The following is a 27,817-nucleotide window of genomic DNA, read 5'->3' on the forward strand; positions in this document are numbered from 1 at the left end:
CCAATCAGAAAAAGATAAAAATTATATTAGCTCTCAAATATGTGAGTAGGAGAAAGCTTATTAGAAAAAAAACACACAACCCTATATTAATTCAAATATATTTAAATGCTTTTAAATTATCCAGCAATTCTAACTAGTTCCACTTGCTCACTGGTGGCATCGTGGCCACTCCATAATAAAGAGCCTGACTGGACGGTGCTGGTTCTCCTAACTGAGCCATTAGCTTGGAAGACCCTAGAGATGGGCTTATTCACCCCGAGTTCTGAAGTCAATCAGTACCCCCAAATTCACCTTAAAACTTATATAATAGGAACCAATATTTAACTGAGTTCATATTGCAGGACACCCAACAGCAAAAGTAAAAATAAAAAACTCTGATGTAAAAAAAAACGGGTGACCTCCCCATGTACTACGTGGGAAGAAGCCCAAGGAACACTGTTGAGTGGGAGAAAGAACAGGTAGCAAAACAGTCTGTCCATGCTCCAGTCTGCAGTGCAATAAACACAGTGAGGCAGAACATGCACATCCATGCTTCCCGATGCCCAGAACATCTCGGAACATTCCAGAAAGGATGAGGAGGAAGCATTAGCGGTGGTTACCTCTGGACCTCAGCGTGGGGGAGGGGGGAGGAATGAAGTGAATATTTCACTGCTGGGATTTATTGTAGCATGACTTCATATTACTTTTATCCTTAAAATAAATTTAGTTACTTCAAAGACCCTAAATTAAAACTTTGGGTGACTCCTGGGTGCTCTAGGGCTGAGTCCACCTCCTTACATGGCATGTAAAATGAGGGCTGGCTTATTGGCCTCCTCTCCTGACTGCCCAGCCATACAGAAGACCGCACCTCCACCTGCACTCCACACCGCCCCCACCATGGGTATCCTGGTGACTGCCCCGATGTGCCTCTCTGCAGATGGTGCTCAACATTCAAAGTCAGCCCAGATTCCCCTCTTTGGGGCAGCATGTCTGATCCCCGATGCTCAGTGTTTTGCTCGGTCCCTCTGCTAGACCCAACAGCACTTCCCTTCTTCTCTTCTATCAGGGTTCCTGATAAAATACAGGAATTCAAATAAATAAATCTGAATTTCAGATAAACAAATAAATTTTTAGTATAACTATATCCCAAATATTGCATGAGACTTACTCACCCTTTACTGTTGGTTGCTAGCCCTGCAGAGGACACCATCTCTTACCCAGGGGTGTGCACCCAGAGGGCAGTTCCCGGGAAATGCATTTGTACCGACCTCCATTTCTCAAGCCTGGAGAGTGACTGAGCCGAGTCTTCAATGAAACCCTCTGCACCCAGTAGAGTACTGGAGGGCCCATAAATATACTACCTCACTTATGCTAAAGTGTGGAAACAAACTCAGGGAGAGCTGTTCCCCTGAAGCCGTGTTTTCCATACCCTTTATGGCTGGTTCTGAGCCCTCAAAGACGCTGGGTCTGCTGACTACACTTAATTGCTCCACTTGGTATCCATAAAACCCACAACTCAGTTTTTGAGAAAAAAAAAACAGGGGAGACAGATATTGAAAAAAATTAGAGTGGGTTTTTCAGGCAATCACCTGACTTCCTTTCGGCTCCTCAGAATGTGCCTCACCACACAGAAGTCAGGTAGAGGTCAGCAGCACCACGACCTACTGGTACGTCCAAATGCCAACCTGGAGGGGCAGCCAGTGAGAAGTCTGCCCGGCCTCCACTCCATTCCCCGGGGGTGGCCACGATGAACAAGCCAAGGAAAACAGTGCTGTCAGGCTAAGCTGCACTGAGTGCCCCATGCTAAGTGAAACCCTCCGCTGAGCCCTGAGAAAACAGGAGGGAGCTATTAAGCTGAGTCTTTTATGATCTTCCCTGGTCGAGAGAGGGTGTAATAAACCTAAAACATTAGGCAAAGAGCCAGCTGTTAAGGCTGGGATCCCAGAGAGGCAGACAATCGGGGGAGTTTAGCATGCAGGGTGCTCATTAAGGTGCCCTTGGGATGGCTCAACACCTGGAGGGAGGGGGAGGCAGAAGCAGGACTGAGCAGCTGCGGCGCAGGCGCAGGCCTAAAGACAGCCTGGGCAGACCCCGCAGGCGGTCCTGGAGCTATAGCGGCCCTTCAGAGATGCCCAGGTTGGGACACATGACCAGGTCTTTATACCCCCACAATGAGCAGTCACGGACTGTGGGCTGCCTGGCGAGAGGCTGACAGTGAGGGCCAAGCCCACAGTACCCCTGCAGCTGGACAACAAGCCTCAGCAAAGGAAGCTTTGGGCAGCAGGCATGGGGCCCACCACACTAACCCTCCTGAAACGAATGCTGCAGGGCACACTGACAAGTGGCAGCCACCATCCCAACTCCCCAGCAAAGCGCGATGGGCAAGAAAGAAGGCAGCTACTTTCTCTGTTTCCAGCTGAAGTGCAGACAGACTAACAATCAGAATTGTCTCAATGCAAATGAGTTGCCTTGAGATGTGCGGAGTCATCACTAAGGAGGTTTAGTCAGAGGCTAAGAAATGCTTAGCTGGGTCACTGTATGGGAAGATGTGTGTACTCATTCCGTCCACAAATAGTCGGTGAATACTGTTGACCAGCCAGACAAGCTCTCGGTGCAGGGAAAAATGGTAAAGGATACTGACAAAGTCCTTCTGGAATCTGTACTTCAGTGAGGGGTTAGGAAAAATGAATACAGTAACATTCTGGATACTACTAACTACAATAAAGAAATGAAAGGGTGACCAGGGCAGAGACAGGGAGACAAGTAATCAGAAAAGACCTCACCACAGGGAATGTGGGAGCAAAGACCTGACCAAGATAGGGCTGAGTGCCAGGCAAGATCTGGGGAGAGCATTCCAGGTAAACAGAACAGCAGGTGCACAGGCCCTGGGGCAGGAACCTGCCAGAGGTTTGGGGGACGAGCAAGAAGGCCTGTGTGACTGCGGAAGAGAGAGGTGATGCAAAGTGGAAGATGAGGCCAGAAAAGGAGGCAGGCCTAATGGCCTTGGTTCAATGGCTAAGACTTTGGAACTAAAATGTGATGTGAAGCCATGGACACGGGAAGGTTTAGGGTATAGAGGAATGGCACAATCGCACTTAAGTTTCCAAATGATCCCTCTAGCTGCTGTACACAGACTCTGGGGGGACGGGGGTGCGAGTGGAGACGGAGCCCAGTGAGGAGGGCCCACAGGAAATGCTGGGCCAGGGGTGAGAATGAAGATGCACCCAAAAGACGACGGGGCCAGATTTGGATTCCCAAGCCCTGCTGATCCACAGAAGCATCTGAAGAGCTTAACCTACACCCATCAAGTGAAAATCCCAGGACTGGGGACCAGGAATCTGTATATTTAACCTCCTAGATCAGGGGTGGGCAAACTTTTTGACTCGAGGGCCACAATGGGTTCTTAAACTGGACCGGAGGGCCGGAACAAAAGCATGGATGGAGTGTTTGTGTGAACTAATATAAATTCAAAGTAAACATCATTACATAAAAGGTGATGACCAGCCAGGCCTAAGAGTCACTGCCCAAGTCGGTCAGTGATGCCTCCTCACCTCTGCGGAGCTGAGACTCTATACTGTGAGGAAGCTTAAATGCCTTTCAGTGCTGAGATGAAGCTTCACTAGGTGGTCTCGGCCTGTCCTCATATGAAGCCCAATTCACCTGTCCCCAACTCCAGTCAAAAATCCAGAATGGAACTGCCTTTTGGGTTACCACTGTTGCCCTTCACCTGGGGTCTCTCTGTGAGCCCTGCAACACCAAAGTCGCTGAGAAACACTGTGAAGTGGGGACAAAAAGCAAGGAGCAAAACAGTATGAAAACTATTATCCAGTTTGTGGTAAAACAGCTATCAGGGATAATATGCACATTATTGAGTATGCACCTAAAGAAGGCTCATAACTGGTACCATCCCAGAAGCGCAGGAGTGAAGTTAATTCACTCAGGGCATCAGGCTTAAATTCTGTCATGCAAGCCTGGTCCCAGGTGAGAAAAGCTGAAGAATTTCAAACATTAGAAAATTCAAGCCCAAAACCATAAGTAACTAAACGCTGCTCAAGACTAAAGATGATGACACTTTCACTGGTAATTGTGGATACTCCGCAGGGAGGACAACTGGAGCCAAGATGGTGAAGGGCTGGAGAACCAAGATGAGGCTCAGGGAAATGGAGCACTCGACAGAAAGAGGATGCACTCAGAAGACAGGAAGAGACCTAGCACAGGACCTCCCCTCACATAGAGAACCTCAGGCCCCACGGGGGTAGGTGACTCACTCAAAGTTGCTACTAGTCAGCACTGTGAAAGGTTACAGGAATTAAGCAAGAATCAATATTTCAAAGCCACAGAGAATGGCTGAGAGCAAAGCCAGCCCCCTAACTTGATTTCAGCTACATCCTCCCATTAGAACACAATGGGCCAGCCAACACATTTAGGGAATCCATTCAGATAGCACTCTCCAAACAGGGCACTGGTCACTCAAGCTCCCCAACCCATTCCAAAGAACCCCTCCTTTCAGGACTCACAAAGACCCTCATCATGCTGGTCCCTCTGCCTGGATTATCCTTTTTTCCTCCCTCTCACTTTTCCTTCATGGCCCTTAAAGATGTATCCTCATCCAGCAGGCCTTCCCAGACACCTCCTAGTCAAACAAGTCTGTGAAATATTCCTTAACACACCACAGCAGTTTCCACATTCTGTTTACTGTTGGTTGGCATATTTGTCTTTCCCACCAGTCTAGCTGCTTCCTGAGGGAAGACAGTGCCCACCTTTTATATATCCACAATACCCAGCAGTCCTTCCTTACAGCCAAGCACTTAGATGAATGAAGGAATAAACAGTCAAGGAATGAATAAAGAATTGAAATAAAGAAAAAAGATACTATTCTTGAACTCAAGGACTAAAATAAAATTAATGCTTCAAAATTTATTATGCCCTAGCCACGTGGGTCAGTTGGTTGGAGTGTTGTTCCATGCACCAAAAAGGTTGTGGGTTCAAATCCTGGTCAGCCCACATACCTAGGGTACAGGTTCAATCCCCAGTCAGGGCGCATATAGGAGGCAACTGATCAATGCTTCTTTCTCTTCCTCTCTCTCTCTCAAATCAGTAAACCTATCCTCAGGTGAGAATTCTTTTTTTTTTTTTTTGGTTTATTAAAAACATTTTCAATTTTTAAATGCAGATGTGTTTTTTCTATAAATATCAGTTAACTTGGCAGATGTTAACTCCAAAAACGGAAACGAAGCTTGGCTCTTCCTGCAGACCACAGCTGTGGCTTTGACTCCAGGACCAAGGCACAGGGACCTCTGTCTCTTCCGAGACACAAAAGGAGGAAAAAAGGATGTGCCTATGACCAAACTTCTTCAATGTGCTTCTCCAAAACACACAAACAACATATTCTTAAAATTGGACGATTAAGAGGAGTGATATAAATATTGAGAACATAAGAACACTTATTCATACTTCCTTTGGTTTCCAGTGTTCAGACATTGGACCAACTATTGAATGCCCTGAGATAGTCCTGTTTAGTACTGCAGTACCATGAAACATAAAGAAATGAGTGTTCTCTGCTCTTACCCACTCCATCTTTGCAACACTCCTTCCAGATTTATCTGTTTTAGAAAAATGTTCTCAGTGACAGCTTTTGGAAAAGAAAAAAGTATGTATATATGAATAATCTCCTGTAAAAAGGAAATTGATTCCTTGTACTATACTACCAGCCAAATATACCAGCTAGGAGAAAGACATGCTTCAAAATACTAAATTGCAGGACTTTTTCCTCAAAGACTTTCATTCGAGTCAGAGTGGAACAAAATGCAATCGTGGTAACGTATTGTCGCTTTTTCACCAAGCACAGCAGCCGATGTTGCCAAGCAGACTGCCTTAATAATTGTGGGGCGGAAGCACTGGCCTCAGGAACCTGGGCTCTAAACCTGACTCTCAAACACCCTGTCACTTTGGCACCTTATTTAACTTTGCCAAGCCTTGGTTTCCTCGCCTGTAAAATGACTGGATAAACCCTACCAAACACGGCTGCTAAAAAGTTCTAATTGTGCAGCAATGCTGTGAGTATTAAGCTATCCTGCTGTATAATTTTTTTGCCGATAGAAGAAAATAGGTGACACAATGCCAGGTCACCTTGTGTGTGCAACAGACAATCAATGCAACATAATTCCTGATGCCCTGCTGCACCCCACACCAGTTAAATCTGACTCTAAGGGGTGAGAAGCCATCAGTTGAGACATGAGGCCAGTGCCCTAACCTCCTGGTTTCTCCACCACCCATGTTAAATACAACAGGTCCAAATGAAGTCACATGTGCTAAGCCCCGGGTCAATAAACCAAGACTTAACACTTAACCTACCTACAGTGTCAGCCTCTCCAGGAATGGAGTTAAACCAGTCAATGGGTAGTTTCCTGGTCAACCCCAGTGAGGCAATCTGCCTGAAAAAAACCTGCCTGCCATCCTGATCTCGAAGGAAAGGTGACCGGTACCTGAAACACTGCTGCAGCTTCCGGTCCCACCTGCTTCTGCCTGTGAAAGCCTGTCATTCATACTGCTCCTCAGAGCTCCTTTCTGTTTCAGAGATGGGATCCTGCCTGATTCATGAATTGGTAAAGAAAGTCCAAGATCTTTAAATTTACTCAGTTGAAGTTTGTATGTTTAAATGTCTCTAAGGGACAGCCTGGGGTTCCTGCATATTCAGATGTGACTACCAAAGCCTACAGGAGAAAACAAACCACGATATGGACCTGGGCTAAGTCAGATGCGAGAGAGGGAAAAAGACCAAGCAGGCCACCAAAACCATCAGCAAAGAAGGCAGGCAGCGTGCACAGACCCAGAGCAGCGTGGCCAAGCATGCCAGAGGCCGAAGAGCAGTGGGGGCTCTGGATTCCTAACTGACCGGTGCTTAGTTAACCACTGAGCCTGTCCACCCACGTGGAGAATCGACTGAGTCCTGCCTGCTCTTCCTAGCTCAGAGGTGGCTACAATGCAAGGATGGATGTGACGCACACAGCGAAGGACACACCTCACGCAAATCAATCACTGTCCCTATTCAGCATTAGCAAGCACAGCTCACAGAAGCCCCTGAAGAGCTGTACCTTATCTTTTAGGGCCCCCGTCTCCCACAGCCCCTCTTTCTTGATCTTTGTGGCAACCAGGAAAAGAGCAATCTCTGTAGGCATTCGGTGAAATTCAAGGATGTTGGGGGCACAACTATGAAATGAGCAAAAGGCACTCAAAGATGTTACCTCCCGAAAATAACGAAAACACTAATATTGTAGGAGAGCAATATGGGGAAATGGTCGAATGTAAAGCTCTAAATAAAGCAAATAAAGGAGAAAGGTTTTTAAACAGTCGTTCTAAACTGGAAGTTTTACAATGGCATCCAGGACTAAGACTGTTGCATTCTGTGTTCTAAAGCTCTTTAATTAGTTATCAGTGCTTTAAAGATCAGAGGATTTTACATAAAAATCTGGATTTCTGATTCTCTGGAAATATGGAAGGACAGGGCACTCCTGTGTCCCATTCCTCAGGACAGCAGGGGTGACTTCCTGCCACAGTACCACCCAGCCCACTGGGGTCGGCTGCACCCCACCTGGCTCCTCAGGCCCTGGAGTTAGCACCTATCTAGGAATTCCAGAGATTTCAGAGAAGGGACTATACATTTAACAGAAGAAAAATAAACTTTTTAAAATGACTAACTGGTAACAAATTTAAAGGATCTGTCACTTCTCTAACTTCACGCACTTTCTGTTGAGTTGTGTTCTCTTCTTCCACCCATGGTTTCTAAGGGAGAGAAAGCAAAGAGGATGCTGGCTGAGGTGATGAAACTAATCAAGCCGAATTTTAACAAAATAAAGGATGACTTAACCCAGCTAGGAGAAAACAAGGTTTGTTTGATTTGTTCAGGTCTCCTAACTTCTTATTTAGGATTTATTAAAGAAACCACCAGTGAGGGGCTTTCTCTCTCATGTCTGTCTTTTCAGTGTGGGCTACACCTCCCTAAATTACAATCCCTGGGACTCTTTGCCAGTATTCTCCCCTCGGAGGCCCTTTGAAGAATGAAGCTGCTATTGCCCAGAGCTGTAATGCAGAGGCACTATTAGCAGGTTCTTAACACTCAAGAATTCATCCATCCCAGATTCCTTGAAATCGAATACACTACCACAATTTCAGGCAGAAATAAAAGAAATGATCTTGTCATCAAGCCAAAAGGGCCTGAGGTAAGAAAGTCCTCTGATGTCACCATGCTCTTTGCAATAAGGCAGAGACAGAGCAAAACAGTCTGGCCTCCTTTCTGTGGCCCAACTGATCAGTCTCTCACAATAACGCAGGCCCGCTCCTCGGACAGCCATATGAGGTGAAGGAAGTCTCCAGTTGCACCTGGCATAATCCTTACACGTCTAATTTGGACCTCCTTTCAAAGGATGTGAGGAGGAGGGGCGGGAGCCAGCACATAATGTAATGGCACTCACTGTCTAAAGCCAGAGGCCTCATCTTGAGATAACAAGATGACATCAAATGAGCAGTTCTACTTGTTTCACTCAAGTCCTCAACTCTCAAGTGTCGCCTTTCCGTTCTTGTTCTTTCATGATTAGTCATGCTTTTAATTCCGCCCCCATTCTCCTGCAAACTGAACCTTCCTCTGAGCCCCCTACGTGTTTCCAGGCTCTATTTGCATTTCCAAAGCCTGACAAACCCAGTTCAACATCTGAAATAGGAAGCTCTCCAACAGGAGTCCAAAGAAAGGAGACCCTTAACTTCCATAAGCCACACAGGAAAGAGACTTGAGGACAGCTGTGAATGCCTCTGAAAAGAAATGTGGATAAAATCACATCACACGGAAGCCACGCAGAGAAAGCACACTGCTGGCATCATTCTAGCGAAGGCAATCTAACAGGCAGCCATGATGAACTCCTTCTGGTCCCAACTCTCACCACAGGTGTCCGCAGCACCACAAATCCTGGTCCCACAGAGGCGAGGACTGTGCCTGACTTGTGCATCACTGAATCCTCAACATGTGTCCCCAGTGGCTTTTAACGGTTTCAGGGGCAGAGGGACATCTGCAAGGCCAAACTATTCTCATAATGATACCAGGATATTATCTGCCTTTGTCGCTCTCTCATGAGTGCACAGGGAGCTTTCCGGAGGCTACAGGAGTGTGATGACGGATCACTCTGATGGCTAAAGGAGTGTATGCTACGGACTCCTACGTTTAAAGTTTTTCGGTTTTAATTCTAATGTGCTAATATATATGGATATAACCCACAAAAGTAAAAGCTTTTGGGGGTCCTCAATAATTCTGAAAAACATAGGGTCCCCAAAAGCAAACACTTTGTGAAGTGCTGATCTAGTACAAGGCCTGGCATACACCCAGCAACAACGTTTAAACACTGAGCAATCAACTCTTTCTATCAATAGACTAATGTCCAGTTAATGGTCTGTTATAGATAAAATATGGAAAGAAGAGGTTCCCCGGGGGTCAGTTCCCACTCACTCGGATAAGAAAGAAAAGAAACAGATTGAGGGAACCATCAAATGAGGAAGAGCCAGGACCATCACAAGTCCGTGACTCCACACCAATTCCTCCCATGGTCTATCCAGCATGTTCTGATGTAGTGAATACTACATTCTGGATTATTTAAACATTGGCCAAAGACAGTGTTATCCATCCCATCCCCAGCCACCCAGGAGTTGTCACCCACTCCTTCCCCTACCACCATCTTGTCAGTCACTATTAACTCTTAAATATCTCTTGAAACCTTTCAAGATTTAGCTTGGCTGTCCTTCCTCCAGGCAAATTCCCTGGGGCCTTCTCCCTTCCCAAGTCTCTCTATCATGGGTTTTTATAGATGCTTTTTCCTTTTTTTCCACAGCACTTCTGTCAGCCTCTACATAAACACCATTTGTGGGATTTTCATGTCTGCCTCCCCAACTAGATCACAAACTCTGGAAGGGCTGGAACGTGCTTGCCTAGCTCACCACAGTATCCCATGCACCTGCCATAGGAGTTTAGGACAGAGCAGGAGCTTAATAAACGACGAGTGGGTTATTAGTTGGGTTGGTGGGTCGGTGCATGATGGGGTTTGTGTGATTGGACAAGTGGCTGGTTGTCTGAGTAGGTTAGTAGTTGGATGAATGAGTGGATGGGTGAGTGGGTGGGAAGGAGTGAGTGGCAATGAAGATGGGCAGTGGGTGTATAGATCACTGACTTGCTGGCTGGCTGGTGCCTGAATCGGTGAATGGGAAATTGGATCCACTCCAATTGCAATGACTAGTTCAGGCTCCTGTTTGACCAGTTATAGCTGATGACCTCCCAAATAGGTCTGGCAGCTGTCCCACTCCTTGGCTTTCAAATACACAAATCTCTGTGTATTACACCCTTTATGAAATGGCTTCCATTACCTACAGAATCAGTTTGAAGTTAAATCATGTTTAGAACAATGGATAGGAAAAAACAATAATCAAGTTGAAACTTCACAACTGGTCAAACCTGACAACATCATAATCTGAACCTCCCACTTCTCCAGCCTCCACTCTCATCAGCCATCTGAAGTTCAGCCATGTCATAATACTCTGCAGCTTCCTAATCATACTCTACAGTTTGGGGCTTTAAACCCTTTCTGCTTAAAATGCTATCGCTCAACTTGTCTGCTTGGCTGACGCATTCTGCAGAGTCCTGCCCTCCGGTGTGATATCCTCAGAAGTCCTCAGTAGGAACACCTATCAACACCTCCCCATCTCCACCTGTCCTGCCTGGAGCACACCATTATGACCTTGAGAACCTGCGAGGGTCTCTTTGTCCTGTTGCTCACACTAGATCATGAGCTACTAGAGAAAAGGGATCATGCAATTTTTTTCACTTTTGAGGTAGTCTCCATCACCTTGAATCATTTTAATCTTGAAAACTCCCTGGGGAACTTTTAAGTCCTACTTAACCTCACAGAGTGACTTACCTGTGCCCCGAACAGAATTTCCAAGCAGAACCACTGTGATGGCTTGGATTCTTATTAATAGAAGCCTGAAAATAAGAACCAGCAGGTGCAACCAGCTGACAAATCATGAGGCCAAAAGGGCCCAAGAATGAAAGCTCATGAGAGTGAATGTCCCATGGTGGGTTCAGAATCCTAGATTCTTAAAAGGCTAAAATTCTCATTCAAAGCTTTTCCTCTTGGGATCTTGAGTTCCCACTCCCTACCCACAAGCTCCCAAGAGGCTTGGGACTCACTCTAAAGGCGACCTAAGTTCAGCCTTCTTTCATGTAACAAAATCAGATTTTACCAACCTCTGCTCTGGATAATAACTTCAGTACACTAGGGTTTTTCAAACTACAGATCATAAAATCAATTTAGTGGGTAAAACCATCTTTTCTTTTTTAATAAAACTAGAGGTCCAGTGCACGACATTTGTGCACTGGAGGGGAGGTGGTCCCTCAGCACAGCCTGCGCCCTCTCGCAGTCCAGGACCCCTCGGGGGATGTCCGCCTGCTGGCTTAGGCCCACTCCCCTGAGGGGTCCTTAGCGCTGCCATGGAGGCAGGAGAGGTTCCTGCCACCACTGCTGTGCTTGCCAGCTGTGAGCCCAGCTTCTGGCTGAGCGGCACTCCCGCTGTGGGAACACACTGACCACCAGGGGGCAGCTCCTGTGTTGAGTGTCTGCCCCCTGGTGGTCAGTGTGCATCATATTAACCAGTCGTTCCGCTATTCAGTTGATTATTAGGGTTTACTATATAGGATAGTAAAGAGTAGGAAATATCAGCATGCATTGGCTGAGAAACCTCTTACTCTGGCTCATGTTGGAAGTACACAGTCCTGTATAGTCATCATCAGCCCTCCAAAACACAGATGGCCTTCATTCTAAATACAATGAAAATCCTTTCTCACTAAAAGTCAGAGGGGAAACATGTTTTAAATTAATCTCCATGGCAGAAAAATCCTCTTGCAAACTAAAGTCAAAAACTTCCTGCAAATGTCTCCCCCAAAATATTCATTAATTAAAAGAGGAAAAATACACAACATTATGGAAGAGAAACTCAGCAGACACCACCCTAACCAAGTGATGAGGGTCAACATCACCAGTAATAAGACATGTTGACGTCATGAAACCCCTGATATGATATGAGGGAAAAGAGCACAATATTACTTATGTGGTGTTCTTATCAAATCTGCATAACTTCAATTCAATCATGATACAACATCAGAGAAACCCAAATTGAGGGCCATGCTACAAAACGGATTAAATTAGATAATGATGAGATAAGATTTATCAGAGTTTCTAGTAAGTGCCTGAGTGGCTAGAAATAGTAGTTGATGACAAAAGTTACTGATCAACACCATCACAGTAAAGCCCTAACTTTCTCAATTTACTTTAAATTGACTGGCATTCCTCTGAGATCGAGAAACTGTCCCAGAGCAGAAGAGATTAAAGATCCTGGACTGGATCCTGGAACAGGAAAAGGATGTTAGAGGAAAAAATACCGTTCCATTAATAGTGAGGTAACAATGCTAATTTCTTGGTTGTGATAACCATACCATGTTAATATCAGGGGAAGTTGGGTGAAGCATACATGGGAACTTTACTAGAAGTATAAAATTATTTCAAGATTAAAGCTTTTTAAAAAATGTTTTTCTGAAGAAAGGACCAACAGTGTTCTGTCCCATAAACTATGTATCATTTAAACGCAGTAAGAGTAGTGTGCCTCAATTCTCTAACCCTAAACATTATGAGCACAGGATGTATAATTTGCATATAATTAACTTAATACACAGGGAGAGCTGTGAAGCTGTTGTTATTTAACCAGCTCTTCCCCAGCTCTCTCCCACCCTCCTAATACCCAAAAGGAAGACCACCAAGATTCCCTTTTCCTCCTCAGAGGGAACAATGCGAGACATCCTACAAATGCTGGCCTACGGATTCCTAATTCCTTACAAGCACCCGCAAAAGGAAAGACTGGGGGTGGGATGGCAGTTATTAATGCAACAGATGTTTTCTGAGTACCCATCTCGGCCAGGTATGGTTCTAGGCTCTGGGGAAACAGCCGGGAACAAGACCAACAAGGTTACTGGCTCTCACAGAGTTTACATCCAAGAAAGAGAGAGACAATAAACAAGGGAACAAACAAAAATGCATTTGTATGCACGCAGCACGCATGTGCACACACACACAGACACACACATATACCCCCACACACACCCCTCCTCTGCCAAGCCTGGGTCTGTGATGCCCAGTGAGGGCTGGGGTTGAAGAAAGGCTCTCACAAAAGCAGTAAAAAGCCTGGACGGATTTTACACAGGAGTCAAACTGTACACAGGCGCACAGGAAGCGGCTCTCTTCTTCCTTTAATCCCTCCACAAGGGCAGTCAACAGGTGCCACCACCATGCCCCAGCCTCCTGCACCCACTGCCCCCTCCCCCAACTAAAACAGCTTCCTCCAGAGACAGGAGCCAAAGGGCCTCCACTGTGCAGCCGCCTGAGGCTGGTGCACCCCTCCCTTCCCCCCTTGCTGACCATGACCTTCCACTCGCCTGCTTCTCTCCCTCCTTCTCTCATGCTTGGCCCTCCACACCTGCCTCCTTAAGTGTAGGCTGGCAGTAACAACGGTGATTATAAAAAGTTAATGGTAGCTATGATTTAATGAAAGGTTATGATGTGCCTGGAGGTGTGCTGGATGCTCTCTATTCTCCTCTTCCAATCCCCTCCACACCTCGCGCAGTATTATTTCCCAGCAGCATCTTCAAATGTTGTAGCTTCAGGACTCTTATCCTATGACAAACTCCTAAGGAGCCCAAAGAGCTTTTACCAGTGTAGGCAAACCTATTTGTAGTTACCATATTAGAAATTAAAACTGAAAAAATATTTAAGCACAATGCACAGCACCCAGAGCCACATCATCAGCGCACATCATACAGCTTCTGGAGACTCCACTCCACCCCGATGAGAGATGAGGGTAAAAAGGCAACACATCCCAGCAGCCTTACTGTGGAAACAGCTGACTGCAACCTCCCTAACAGAGCATCAGTGGTGCCCAGGCATCTCTGGACCACACTCTGAGAATCACTGTTCTACCAGAAAAGAAACAGCCTTAAAGAGGAAAATCAGCTTGCCCAGCTCACTCAGCCAGCCTCCTAAAGAGCTCTGGCCTCACCCAGGTTATGCAAGTCTGCTGTCCCCTCTGTCCCCTGTGCTCCCCTTCACTCTTCCCTTTCTCTGCTATGGTCTCCCTCAGAAACAGCGATCACTCCCACCACATCCACTATCACCTTCAAGCGACCCACCTCCAAATGTGCACCCGCAGAGATAACTAACCTGCGCTCTTACCACCTGGATGCCCCGCCAGCACCTGAGCCAACTCAACTGAATACCACAATCCTCCACTCCAGCCAGCTCATCCCGGCATCCTGACTTTTTGAGAAAAGTCATTCTTCTACTTAATATGGCCCCAAACCATTCAGTCAGCTTTGACTCTTCGCCTCGCTATGTCCCGCTGATTGGTCTTCGGAATGTCTTTTGCAAATGCAAAAACAAACAAACAAAACAGGATATAAAAAAGTGTACACATTATGTCCCTACATAAACTGGGGGGGGGGGGGGATTGGATTCAAGTGCACCAAGACTTTACAAGGAGTTATCTCTGGATCGTGGGATGATGAGCAATTGAGATATGGTTTCTTTAATACACTTTTCGGCATAGCACACATTTTTTTATAAGCGTACGTTATTTTCACAATCCGAAAATACTGTACAATGAAAGCTTCCTCCGGGTTTGATTTGTAAGTTTCATCCCTTGACCATGCCCTTTCCTATTACAATTCCGAGCTAGTCCAGAATCACACTCTCATGGGTCACATTTCAGTTCTCTTTATGGTCTTCTTGCACGGGCCTCTGAGGCCTCCGGGTCTTGCATCACAGAATATGAGAGGAAAGTCAATGGGATACTAGTGCATAGAAGGCACTTAGCACAGCGCTTGGCAAACAGTAAATAAATGTCCATTATTGCAGTTAGATGCAACTGCTATTAGATGAAACTTCTGAAAACACTAACTGGCCAATGACAACCCTATTTTGAAACCACATCGGTAGTTCCCAGTGCCTAATAATAACAGCCAATATTTACAAAGCTCTTACTGTGGGGCCCAGCACTACTAGCAAGCCTTAGCTCATTCAAGCACCATCTCAGCCCCGTGAGGTGGGTTCTGAGAGATTTCCATTTACAGGTGAAGAGAATGAAGCAAAGAGAAGGAAGCTAGGATGTGGTAGAACTGAGAGTCAAAACCAATGCAGTCTTGCTGTCCAACAGAACTTTCCACAATGACGGACATTTTCTATCCTATAGAATAAAGAGCTGATATGCTAATTAGACCGAACAGCAGAACGACCGTTTGCACGAACTTCTGGATGAAGCTGGGGCTGCGAGGACGGAGCCCCTTGCACGAATTTCGTGCATCGGACCTCTAGTACCTGCATAATTCAGTATGTGGCTACTGAGCGTTAAAAATGTGACTAGTGCAACTGGGTGACTAAATTTTCCCTTTATTTCATGTTAATTTAAATGGGCGCATGTAGCCAATGGCCACCACACTGGCCAGCACAGACTGGAATATAAAAGCACAAACTCCCAAGCTTGGTAAATAAAAGTTCTCACAACACCCTCCTACTTTCAACTAATTCCTACAAAAAGCTGTAGTAAGTCTAAAAGTCCTGGTAACTGCACTCAATCCTATGTCCAGCCATTCCTGCCCTTCTCTCAACCAAACCTCTGGATGTGGAGGGGCTTTAGAAGGTGGAGTAAGAGAGACCTGGGTTCAAGCCCTGGCTCCACAGACACCTGGCTGTGGGACTTGGAGCAGGTTGTTTTAGCCGGTGAGCCCTTGAACCTCATCTGTAGAATGGGGTGACAGTGCCACCTTCCAAGAGCATCTGACAAGACACATCTACCATCTAAACGTTTGCTAGTAATATACCTTCAGCGCTCAATTCAAACTCCACCCTCTTCTCTAAGAGGCCAGTGGAAGCCTGGGAGTTGTTTGTGTGCTGTTGTCGGTGCCTTCCTGCCCCTAGACAGCAATCCCTTGAGGCCAAGCGTTTGTCATCAGAGAGCTTCCCAGCAACAAGTCACCATACAAGGGGCTCTAGAGGGAACTGGAGCCAGCTCAGCCAGTATTACTATCTGAGGAGGCTCTGATTTGCTCTGTAAAATGGGAATAAAAAGCCCTCATTCAGTCAGTCAGTTAGTGGGAGGAGGAAACGAAGTTGCCAACATAAAGAAATAAGCATGATAGCCCTGCTGGCTTGGCTCAGTGGTTGAGCGTCAACGTATGAATCAGGCAGGGTCAGGGCACAGGTCCATCCCCAGTGGGGGAGCATGCAGGAGGCAGCAGATCAATGATTCTCTCTCATCACTGATTTCTGTATCTCTTATCTTTCTCTCTGAGATCAATAAAAATATATTTTTTTAAAAAAGAAATGAGTTTGATGTCAGGTGGAGGGCAGCACCTCAACAGAGACCTCCCATCCTTAGTATAAGTGACATCTGTCGCCATCATCACAGACTTAAGAGACAAACCATGAACTATGTTGCTGATATTACCTGCTCTTAAAATGGGAAGACTTCAGTACATCCCAAGTATATCACTCCCAGCCAAAATACTACTGGGACTTTCCTTCTCTTTTTAACTTGGTAGACGTGACACTAAATTCCACCCAAGAGGCTCATCAGGAGGAGAGGCGAGAACAGTGAGAAAATGGAAGGAATGAGGAGGACATGCCTGATCAGATAAGAAAGCACATTACAAAACTACCACCGGGCCCCTTGCCAGTACTCGGTAAATATATTTTTTTGGTAAACCATTTTTAAATACTTGTTATTAAATAAAGCTACAGAAATTAAATTGTAAAAACAACAGTAATAACAATAACCAATCAATAGTGAGCCCTTGCCAGATGTCAGTGTGTGGAGAGCTTAATCCACATGTATTACCTCATTTGAACCTCGCGACAGTGTTTTCCAAACTGCCAGCTGCAGCCCCTTAGTGGATCTGGAAGTCAACTTAGTAGATCTAGAAATAGCATTTTTTTTAAAAGGAGACAGAATAGAACAGGATAGGATAGAAAATATAAGAGTAAATTGCTTGAAACACCCCATGAATCTTTTACATTATCTACAGAGTTTCAACTTAAAATATTTGTTATTGTGAGTTATAGTAAAAACTGTTTTAAAAAAGATCTCATAACTTTTGAGGTATATGCAATTACTATCAGCATTTTACAGATGCAAAAACTGAGGCTTACAACAATTAAGTTACTTGCTCAAATTTACCCAGCTCATAAATGACAGTCAAAATTGGAACCCAGGCAGGCTGCCCTCAGATCCTGACCCTGTGAATACTGGCAGATCAGTGCAACAGGGCCCTGAAGATCATTTAGTGTTTCCATGGGAGAAAAAACAGCAAGTGAAACCAACAGGAAATGGAAAAATTAGTTACCAAATTATTATTTTGTTGTCTCATCAGAGAGAAACAAATTATCTATATTATAAAAGGCCAGTGGCCGTAACGCCATAACGACCAAATGGCCAGTCAGCAGGAGGTGCATTGATGGGTCCCACGGCACGGTGGGTCTGGGTCTTGGGCGATTTTGCATGCTGGGCCTCTAGTATCTTATAAAATTGTAGAAAATGACCAGTGAAAAGACTAGTCATAAAAACAATGGGAGAAATAACAAAGAAAAAGGTATACAGACAATATATAAATGTTAAACTATCACCCGTAAAAGTTATGGATGATCACATTTCTGCTAATGTTTTACTCATTTTAAAGAGCAGAGCTGTGACTAGCCTAAGAAACTGACTTTGGGCAATTAACTATGTTTCCCAATCTGTAAAATGGTATGACAATAATAGCCTCTCCCTGCTAAGCCTGTTGCAAGTATTAGATTTTGTACCTCTGGCATAGAGCAAATTCTCAATAAAGGTAGCTGCTATTCTGTGATGCAACACAATGGCTCTTTGGAATGTGAAACTAATACTCTGCCACATAACCAAAAGCCACAAAATAATAAAAACAAATTCATCGCTTCTTAGCTTGAATAAAGCATCAGGTGTCCCTTACAAGGAGGACTGGTTACTGCCAAGGCTCCTAGCTCAGAAACTCAGTATCTCCCCACCTCGCGCCCATCCTGTAAGAGCCTGGCTGCAACAGCTGCCCTCACTTTCCAATCACTCCAGGCTTTTCCTTTCTGTTGGTTGCTTCCTCTCTACCTGAAGCTCCTCTCCTCTAAAAATTAACATTAAAAAATTTATATATGCACCCCTATGTTAATAGCAGAGGTATTTATAAAACACGGAAAACAACCTATGTGTCTATCAACAGATGAATGGCTAAAGAAACAGTGATTCACACACACACACACACACACACACACACAGGAATATTATTCAGGTATAAAAAGCAAGTCCAGAGGGTGGAGGAATTGGATGAAGATGGTTAAAAGGTACAAACTTCTAGTTATAAAATAATTAAATACTGGGGATGTCAATGTTCAACATGACCATAGATAACACTGCCATATGGTATATCTGAAGTTGTTAAAAGAGTAAACCCTAAGAGTTCTCACCATACCAAAAAAAAAAAAAGAAAAAAACCTTTTTTTTTAAATTATATGAGACTAGAGGCCGGGTGCACAAAATCCGTGCACGGTAGGGTACCTAGGCCTGGCCGGCAATCAGAGCCAATCTGTGGGGTGACCGGCAGGGCAACTGGAGCCTCTGCTCACACCTGCCTTAGCTGGCCTGGCACCACCCATTGGCTGGCCCCACTCCCTGCCACCACCAGTCACCTCCCTCTGTGGGGTGACCAGCAGGGTGATCAGGGGGTGGGGGGGAGGAGGGAAGGGCCCTGGGGCCTGCTGGCTGGGGGCAGTTTCTGCAGTGAGCGTCTGCCCCCTGGTGGTCAGTGTGCATCATAGCGACCGGTCTTTCTGCCGGTCTGTCAATTTGCATATTAGGGTTTCATATAGATAGATGATGGATGGTAACTAAACTTATAGTAGTAATCATTTCACAATATATGTAAGTCAAATCATTATGCTGCACACCTTAAACTTACACAGTGCTATATGTCAATTATATCTCAATAAAACAGGGAGGAAAAAAATGTTTATCAACTTTCTTCAATCCTCCCAAACAACCAGCTAAAAATTTTTTTCTCCAGTACCAATGACTTTTTAGGTAACCCTGTCTGTTGGCAACCCCACTTCTGCTGCCACAGCTCCCATGCGCTGACGGTGGCGCAGAGCAATTGTGGCCGGTGCCAGTAGCGGGTGGAAACCGGGCCGGCACCATCAGCAGGTGTGAATGGTGGCTGCTGCTCCTATCACCCCTCAGGAGCAGGGGGAGGTGGAGAAGCCCTAAGGGGCTTTCGGGCCGGCAGCCACTGCTCACACCAGTTGACGGCGCTGAGCGATGAGGCCAGTGCTGGATGCTGGCAGTGGGTGCAAGCGGCGGCTCGAATGCCAGCAGTGGGAGTGAGTGGGGCCAGTGCTGGCAGTGGGTGCCAGTGCTGGGCGGGACCACGCACACAGGAGCAAAGAATTTTCAATAACCACCAGAGGCTCTCCCTGATGACAGCAACCGGTGCCCTGCCTTGGTCTGGTGCCCCCACTGATCTGCTCCACCATCCTGCCACAGCCGATGCCCTCCATGTTCTGTGTGCACCCCCTGGTGGTCACGACACATCATAGCAACCAGTTGTTTGGTTGTTCCGCCATTTGGTCTATTTGCATATTAGGGTTCTATATATATAGATTCCACACAAACATAGCATGTGTGTGTGCATATATGTGTATATTTTTTTAACACACATTCATAAAATTCTACTGTAGTATGTGTGAATCTCTTGCTTTTCTCACTTAATCCCCTATCCTGGAATTCTTTTAAGATGAACACATTATTTATAAGAACTGCATATCATTCTATCAAAGGAATAGGCCATAACTTAATTCCTCCATCTTTGTACATTTAGGTCATTAATGGTTTTCTGTTACAAACATCCTTACACATACATCTTGGTAGGCAGGAATATAATCCATAAAATAAATTCTTAGAAATAAAAATGCCTGATCAAAGTGTTTATTAAATTCTAATCTGACAATTACTATCAAATTTTCCAATATGAAAGTTTTCAAGGTTTTAGCCTTTATGCTTCTATCACCACTCCTTCACCAGCACTTGATGTTCTGTTTACAGTCACCAATCCCACTAGTAAAAGATGGTTTCTTATTGCTATTATAACTTGTATGCCTTTCCTTAGGACTTAGGTCTAGTGTTTTTGGTTGGCCACTTGTATATATCTTTCTACTTCATTACCAACTTCTGGATCATTATCTCTCCTTGAAACAGCTCTTTGAAAGATAATCAATGCCCTTCTCTTCAAGACCAAAGACATTATCTTCCTGGAATCATCAGAGCACCATTCTGGCAACATCTGACATCAATAACCACCTCCTCCAGGAGACACGTCTCCTTTCCCTGCTATGACAATTGGCTGTGCTGGTCCTCCATGAGGGGTGAGCCTATTCCCCCCTGGAATCCTAAAGAAGAGCATATCCTAGTGTCCAATCTCTGCTTCCCTTTCCTTCTCACTATAACATTCTTAAAATGTCATCTCATCCCTGGATGGTGTGTTCCATGGTTAGAGCATCGGCCCACACACCAAAGGGCTGTGGGTTAGATTCCTGGTCAAGGGCACATACATGGGTTGCAGGTTCCATCCTGTGGGAGGCAACTAATCTCTCTCTCTCTCTCTCTCATCCCCTCCCTCCCTCCCTTTCACTCCCACTAAAAATCAATGAAAACATATCCTCAGGTGAGGATTAACCAACAACAACAAAAAATGTCACCTATGTGCAAGACTTCCAAATGTCAATCCTCAGATCATCTGAGACCTAAACCCATGAGTCTCTCTGCTAAAGACCAGTAGAGGGATGGATGTTCTTACCACATTCCAGATAACAAACACGGTCAACACGTGGGCAGCACTCTGTGCTGGACACTGTGCTTGTACTTGTTACTTACTGTATCTCATGTAACTTACATATCCAAGAGAGAATATGCCAACCTCGCTGCCCACCTTCCCAAACCTCTTCTGCTTGCTTGATCATCAAACCTCAGTTAATGACTATGTTCTTCCCTTTTCCCCTCCTTCCCACCCAAGAAGCTGCCAAATCCTCTCAATTCTACCAGTAAATGTCTTTTTTTGTTGTTGTTAATCCTCACCCTAACCCCAGGACATGTATATTTTTTCTCATTGATTTTTAGAGAGAATGGAAGGGAGTGGGGAAAAGAGAGAGAGGAGAGAGACATCGATGTGAGGGAAACACATCAATTGGTTGCCTCCTGCATTCACCCCGACCAGGGCCAGGGATGGAAACTGCAACCAGGTATGTGCTCTTGACCAGAAATCCAACCCACAACCCTTTGGTGAACAGACTGACGCTCTAACCACTGAGCACGCCAGCCTGGGCAAACACTAAATGTCTTGATATATCTATCCAGCTCTCCGATATCACTTCTGGCCTGAACCCCTGCTCCCTTACCTTTTACCCCAATCTTGATGTCACCACCAGAGTTCTCTGCTGACAGCACAAATATCATCACTTTAATTTACATCCTTCGAGCACATGACTTTCAGACATGTTTCCTGCCACCCCTCATAAGCCTGGGCTCCAGGCCTACAACAGCAAGGCACTGCACTTGCAGCACCCCTCCCAGATAGCCTCACCAGACAGTAGCTCCTGGAAGACACTGATCACACCTCAGCACCTTGGCCCCCAGACAGCACCCAGCACAATGCTGTACATTTGGAGGGTACTTAATAATTACTTTCTAAAATTATTCAAACAAATCTTCTAGCAGGTGCTCCTATCATTCCAAAGAAGGTAAGGGACTATGTACTACATGTAAATCCAGAACAAATAACGATCTTTTAAATCACCTAAATGCCCTTAGGGTCTGTTTGTCTTATATGACTGAATATATATAGAAACATACATACTCTCTTCGAATTTAGAGAAAGGTCAAACTCCTTCCCTAAAAAAACTTAGAAGCAACTTGAAAATCACAAAAGTACTGGTTCCCAATTGTTACAAACCATAATAAAAGTCCCTATTTGCCAACAGAAACAGGGATTCAGGCGAGTCAAGGAAGGTTCTGATTTTATGATCTTCTGATGCCCCAATCACCTGTCAGAACTACCGAACAATGACCTCCACAAACCAATACGATGAAAGGGGAAGACCTTATGGAATGTCAAATGCCCAACAACTTGACTGAGAGCCAATTAAAAACAAATGGCCCTGGTCAACTGTGCCAATCAACTCGGAGGAAATGCCATTTAGGCCTACTTCATTCTTTAAAGTTAAAACAATTTTAAAAGTAACTCTTCTAATGCAGCTTTCTAAACTGACTAGAAAGAGGTCATTGAAAAGCAAGTCCAGATTACTTTTCCAGCAATTAAGAGTCAAGTCATTCTGAAAAGCATGACTTTGTAGAAATACAGAAGATAAATCTGCTTGTAACTCTGCCCCTCTGTTAATGTCAGCATATTTCAAACACGTGTACTGAAGTGTCCTTTTTGTGTGTGTGTTTTTCTCCTACAGGAGTCAAAACTGTGCACTCGTTAATATGAAGTGAGCTATAAATTACTGATTAGAAGTTAGGGTTCATATTCAGGGAATCGAAATAATTTCTTAAGAGATTTTTTTAAAATAAAGGTTGTCATTGTTAGCACTTCAAGAACTTCTGAGTTGGCATAGCTGGAGGGGAGTGCGCCTGACAGCTCCTGGCGCCCCATGACCACTCGCATGCCCCCTGGAGGACTTTACACCTTCATAAAAGTGATCACTTCAGTTCTTTTTAAAAGGGGAACAAGCAAACCTCAAGTTCATCTTTTCCGTGGCCACGTGAACTCTTTACCCCCAGGGTCTCCTCCAGGGCAGCGTGAAAGGGACAGCGAAGCATAAAGTGTTCCAGGCCCCCAGAGGCCACAAGCCGGGCCAGGCGGGCCAGGGACCAGCCCCTGACACCAAGCCCAGGCTGGCCTGGGAGGGGAGTGGGAGACCAACTTCCTCGGGGTGAGGGGACGGAGGGGAGCCGCCTGCACCGCCCCCACTCACCTGCGATTCAGGGGCCGGACCCGCACGGCCACCTTGACCGATGCCATTGCTCATCCCGGCCCGGCCCGCGCGGGGTCCCACTTGCTCAGCTAAAAAAGGAAATCGGGAAGATCCCGCGGAGGGCAGGGGCCGGGAGTCCCCGAGGGCGGCCAGGGCTGAGTGATTTCAGGAAAACTGGAACCCCAACCTCATCCCATGGAAAACTGGGGAGAAGGAGGTGGTCGCAGTCATTTAGGGCCAGAGCAAGGACCACAGTCCTGGAGCACAGGTGACTAGAAACAGTATTTCAGCCTTAGACAGGGACCTGGCTCATCCAATTTGGAGAGCGAGAAACTTCGGCGCAGCGACGATCGCAGCTTGCTAGTGGGGAACTCCTCTAGGGCCTTCGCCGCTGCTCTGCGTGTCTCGGACGCCGCCATTCAGGGATACAGGGAAATTGAAAGTTAAAAAGGTACTGGATGTTTTTAATGCGGGCGAAAATAGCTATTTTGGCTGCAATCGGATATTCATTATACTTTCTTACACTTATTTACAATGTAGTAGTTTAGTTTTAATCGTAAGGGATTTAGGAGTGTGGATGACCCTCTCTTTACGTGTTAGGGTCTCTAGAAATGAGGTCCTACCCAGCATTTTTTTTTTAGTGAGTTACCCCTCCTCCCCTCCCCCACACACCCCACTCCCCAGACCTCCCCACCCGCGTGCCCAGTCACCCCCAGGATGTAAATTCATTCATGCAGGCAGTCAGTCATGCATGCATTTGTGCATTCACTCACACACCCAAGAGTCCACCGAGGAGCCACAGGATCACCTGCAGCTCACAGTTAACCGAGGCATCAGCTCTGCCTTCCTCCTGCTGCCCTGCTCTGGGAGGCTCAGCAGGACAGTCCACCCTACCCCCGCCCGGAGATGCCACCTTTCAGGCCCCGCGGCTGACAGATGGGGGACTGGCAGGCATACTGAATACAGTGCTCGGCCCTCAAGATCCACTTTGGCCCCCAAGCTCCTAATGAGGCCACAACGGGATAATCTGCCCTCCCCCCTCCGGCTCCCCGCCAGTATTTCACACCCTAGGACACCCCGAGCTGGCTGGCTGCGGCCCTAGTTCAAATGAAGGGGAGAGGACCGGGTAACGAGGGGCTGCTCTTCCAGGAAGCCACGCTGCAATGGAGGCCGAAAGGAGTGCCGGCTGGGCTCCAGGGTTTGAGCCCAGCTCCAACACTAACTAGCTTTGGGAGTCCTGCAGTCTGAAATACTGGGCGCCTCTGAGGCTTTTCCCTTAGTGAAAATCAGCAACAACTCCAAGGAGTTGGTTAATGTATTGAGATGATGCCTGCAAACATGTGACCCACTCAGACTAAAAATAAAAATGAATCACTAGATCATCAGCTTCCCTAGGTCCCCGCGGCTAGCGTAGCATCGGCGTCCCTTGCGTTCCTACAGCTCTGAAAACCCCGACCATTCTTCCCTGGCGCCGCGGCGCGGAGCTGGGTGCGGATTTGACCACCGGGCGCGGATTTGACCACCCGGCTGCGGCAAAACCCGGAGCGCGGGCCCGCGGAGCGGGCGGAGCATGCGCAGAACGGCGGGCTGGCTGGGAGCGGGGAAGGGGCGGGCGCAGAGCCTATGCAGCCCCAGGCAGGAGCAGGGGGTCCCCCTTGTATGGGAGCCGCTTGGGGACAAACTGCCTGGGCCTCCCTCCCAGCAGGGTGTGACCCGGCACCCCAGGGTGCCACCTGCGTGGGTAGGGGCCCTCAGTGCACGGAACGTCAGAGGGCCCAATTCTGAAAGACCACGAATCAAACTTCATGGTTCTAGTTTGCTCATTAAAGCTATTCTCTGTGCCTGGGTTTGAGTGGTTGGTTGTTTGGGAGATTTCATTCCTCGTCTGTTCATGTGTTTCCAGCAGCCTACACTTGCCTGTAAACCCCCATCCTTCAGGGACTTTGCCATTTGACACAGAGACCATCGCAGACCCGCAGACACTGTAGACCCCAAACAGCGCGCCAGGTGCCTATGAATAGGGACGTGGCAGCAGGGCTTCAGCTCACCCTGGGTGGGGGAGGGGGGGGGACAGACACTTGGCCAAAGAATATTTCCAATGGAGAGAAGGAAGACGTTTTTGAAAGGGAAGGTTAATCTTTAATGTGCATACTTTCGAGTGCTTTGCAAGCTTTAACCCTTATACGAATCATCTGCGGATCTTGTAAAACTGCAGATTCTGATTCGGCAAATCTGGAGTGAGATGCTGCATTTTCAACAGGTTCCTGGGATTGTGGATGCTTATAGTCCGCCACCCACACTCAGGAGGAGTGAGGGATTAGTGATCGCTAAAGTGTGGGAGCTTTGAAACACAGTGAAAAACATTCATGGGTCTCAATGCAGAGTCCAAAGGGTCAGTGAATAGAATTCAGGAGTTAAGTCCAAAATTTAGTGGCTTAGAATGAGAACAATTTATTATTTCTCATTGTTATTGGGTTGCTGGTCTCACCTTCTCAACTTCTGTATGGGGCTAATGGCTGGAGGTGGGTTCAGTTGGGATGACTGGTAAGCCTTTTGCCTCTTTTTCTTTTTCATCCTCAAAAAGCTTAAACTAGGTTTCTAGTTTTTAATGTATTTTTATTGATTTCAGAGAGAAAGGGAATGGTAGAGAAAAATAGAAACATCAATGATGAGAGAGAATCATGATTGCCTCCTGCAGCCCCAATCCTGTAACCTCCTGGTTCACAGGTTGATGCTCAAGCACTGAGCAACACCGGCCAGACTATACGAAGTTTCTTTGTTTGGCAAGGTAGCCTTCTTGCAGGACATGCCCAGTGACTGATGTCCCATTAACCAAAGGAAGCAAGCCTAACAGTGTGGGGGGTGTCTCCCACTGGGAGGGGGTGTTCATGGGAGCCACTAAAGTTACAAATTTATCAGACGGTCCAAAAGCTTTGATAATACATATAGATAGATATAGATATAGATATAGATATAGATATAGATATAGATAGATATAGATATAGATTTAGATTTAGATTTAGATATAGATATAGATTAGATATAGATATAGATATCTTTGTAATAGCCTCTAAGTAAAATGAGGTAGTTTTAGTAATACCAGAGATTTTGACTCCTCTAAATATCACAAATATTTTTGCATCAAATTAGAATTGCTGCATCTTTCTCAAGTTGTTAAACTCAGTATTACTTTGAAATTATGCTAGTCATTAGACTAACACTAAATGTTATTTGTGTTATTTAATATAACCACATGTTCTCAATCACAAATTTATTTTTCTTATATCTTGATAATTGTATTTCATTATAATTTTCTTTTTAATCTCATATATTTTATTTTATGCATTTAAAAATGTTATTCTGAAAATGTTGTTTCCACCAGACAACCAAAACCATCTATGGCACAAAAATGTTTATGAACCCATAATTTAAAAATTCATTTGGATGAGTAAAGGGCATTTCTATTTTCTTAAAAAGGTTGAATGGTGCTCTGGCCAGTGTGGCTCAGTTGGTTGGAGTGTTGTCCCATACACAAAAAGGTTCTATTCCCGGTCAGGGGTCAGGGTACATGGCTGGGTTGCAGGTTAGATCCTCTGGGATGAGTGTGGGAGGCTGACAATTGCTCTTTCTCAAACACTCACCCCTTCCCCCCCAAAAAATAGAATCAATAAAAAAAGATTGAATGGTGATGGAAAGGGAAAGAAAAGATTCCACGCCTAGGTTAAAAACCCAAATGGTGCTAAATGTGATTGAAATATTAACCCAGTCACCAATAAGGTGTGTGTGTGTGTGTGCGCGCGTGTGTGTGCACGCGCGCGCGCGTGTGTGTGTGTGTGTGTGTGTGTGTGTGTTCTTATTTGTTTGCTTGTTTTGATGTAGTTTATTTGGGTCTCCATTTATTGTTGAATTCTTTTTTATCTCTAATGTTCAGCAATCTTACTATTGCCAAATAGTTGTGATTTAAACTCTCTGAGTCTTAGCTTCTTCATTTCAAAGTGAGATAGCACTGGAATAGAATGTTCACTGCACCTTAGCGAAATACTTGAGTCATCTTGAAATACCATTATCAGGGGAAAAAACACTATATCCCTATCAGCTATATATACAGCTGTGTATTTTCCCTCTAGCCTCCAAGGAATAAAATTGGTTACTTTCTCACAAGCATGACTTTTAAAAAACCTTGATAAACAGCAACGCGGCACACTTAAATTGGAATAAATGATACAACTGACATCTCAGAAACTCATCTGTTTTCCTATGTGCTGGAAGCCCTGACCTCAAGCTTTATATCACACAGTGCACTTAATATCTCCTTGTTGGGATACTTTATACCCTGGGGCTCAAGTTGAATTCGGGAGCTATGAAGTGAACCAATAAACAAAAGTAAGTGTTCTCCTGGTTTTCAAACAAACACATAATAGTATCAAAGACAGAAATCATACATATTAAATCCAAACCCATTTATGTTTTCTAAGTCAAAACATGTAAAGGTAAATTTAGGATCATCTAAAATACTAAACATTAAAAGCAAAGATAATTTGAAAAAAAAAAAAGTGTTCTTTGGGGCCTGAGAGTGAAACCTGAGCTCCAAAGTAAAGTAAAAATAATCGCAGAAGTCATACATAGTATGACTATGTATAAAGTACAAAGCTAGAGGCAGGCAGCTATGAATGCAG

General features: G+C 45.5%; 1 protein-coding gene across 1 annotated transcript in view; it reads right to left on the reverse strand.

Moving 5' to 3' along the window:
* KIF16B (kinesin family member 16B) overlaps window positions 1-23,226 on the reverse strand; it is a 275,124-nt gene extending 251,898 nt beyond the window's left edge. Inside the window, exon 1 of the mRNA XM_015560287.1 lies at window positions 23,142-23,226. Within this exon, the coding sequence (XP_015415773.1) occupies window positions 23,142-23,188 (47 nt within the window). The 5' untranslated portion in view covers window positions 23,189-23,226. The remainder of the gene's footprint in view (window positions 1-23,141) is intronic.
* Window positions 23,227-27,817: the final 4,591 nt, after the last annotated feature.

This window comes from Myotis davidii, unplaced genomic scaffold, assembly GCF_000327345.1.
Source record: "Myotis davidii unplaced genomic scaffold, ASM32734v1 scaffold32, whole genome shotgun sequence".
NCBI classification, from domain to species: domain Eukaryota; kingdom Metazoa; phylum Chordata; class Mammalia; order Chiroptera; family Vespertilionidae; genus Myotis; species Myotis davidii.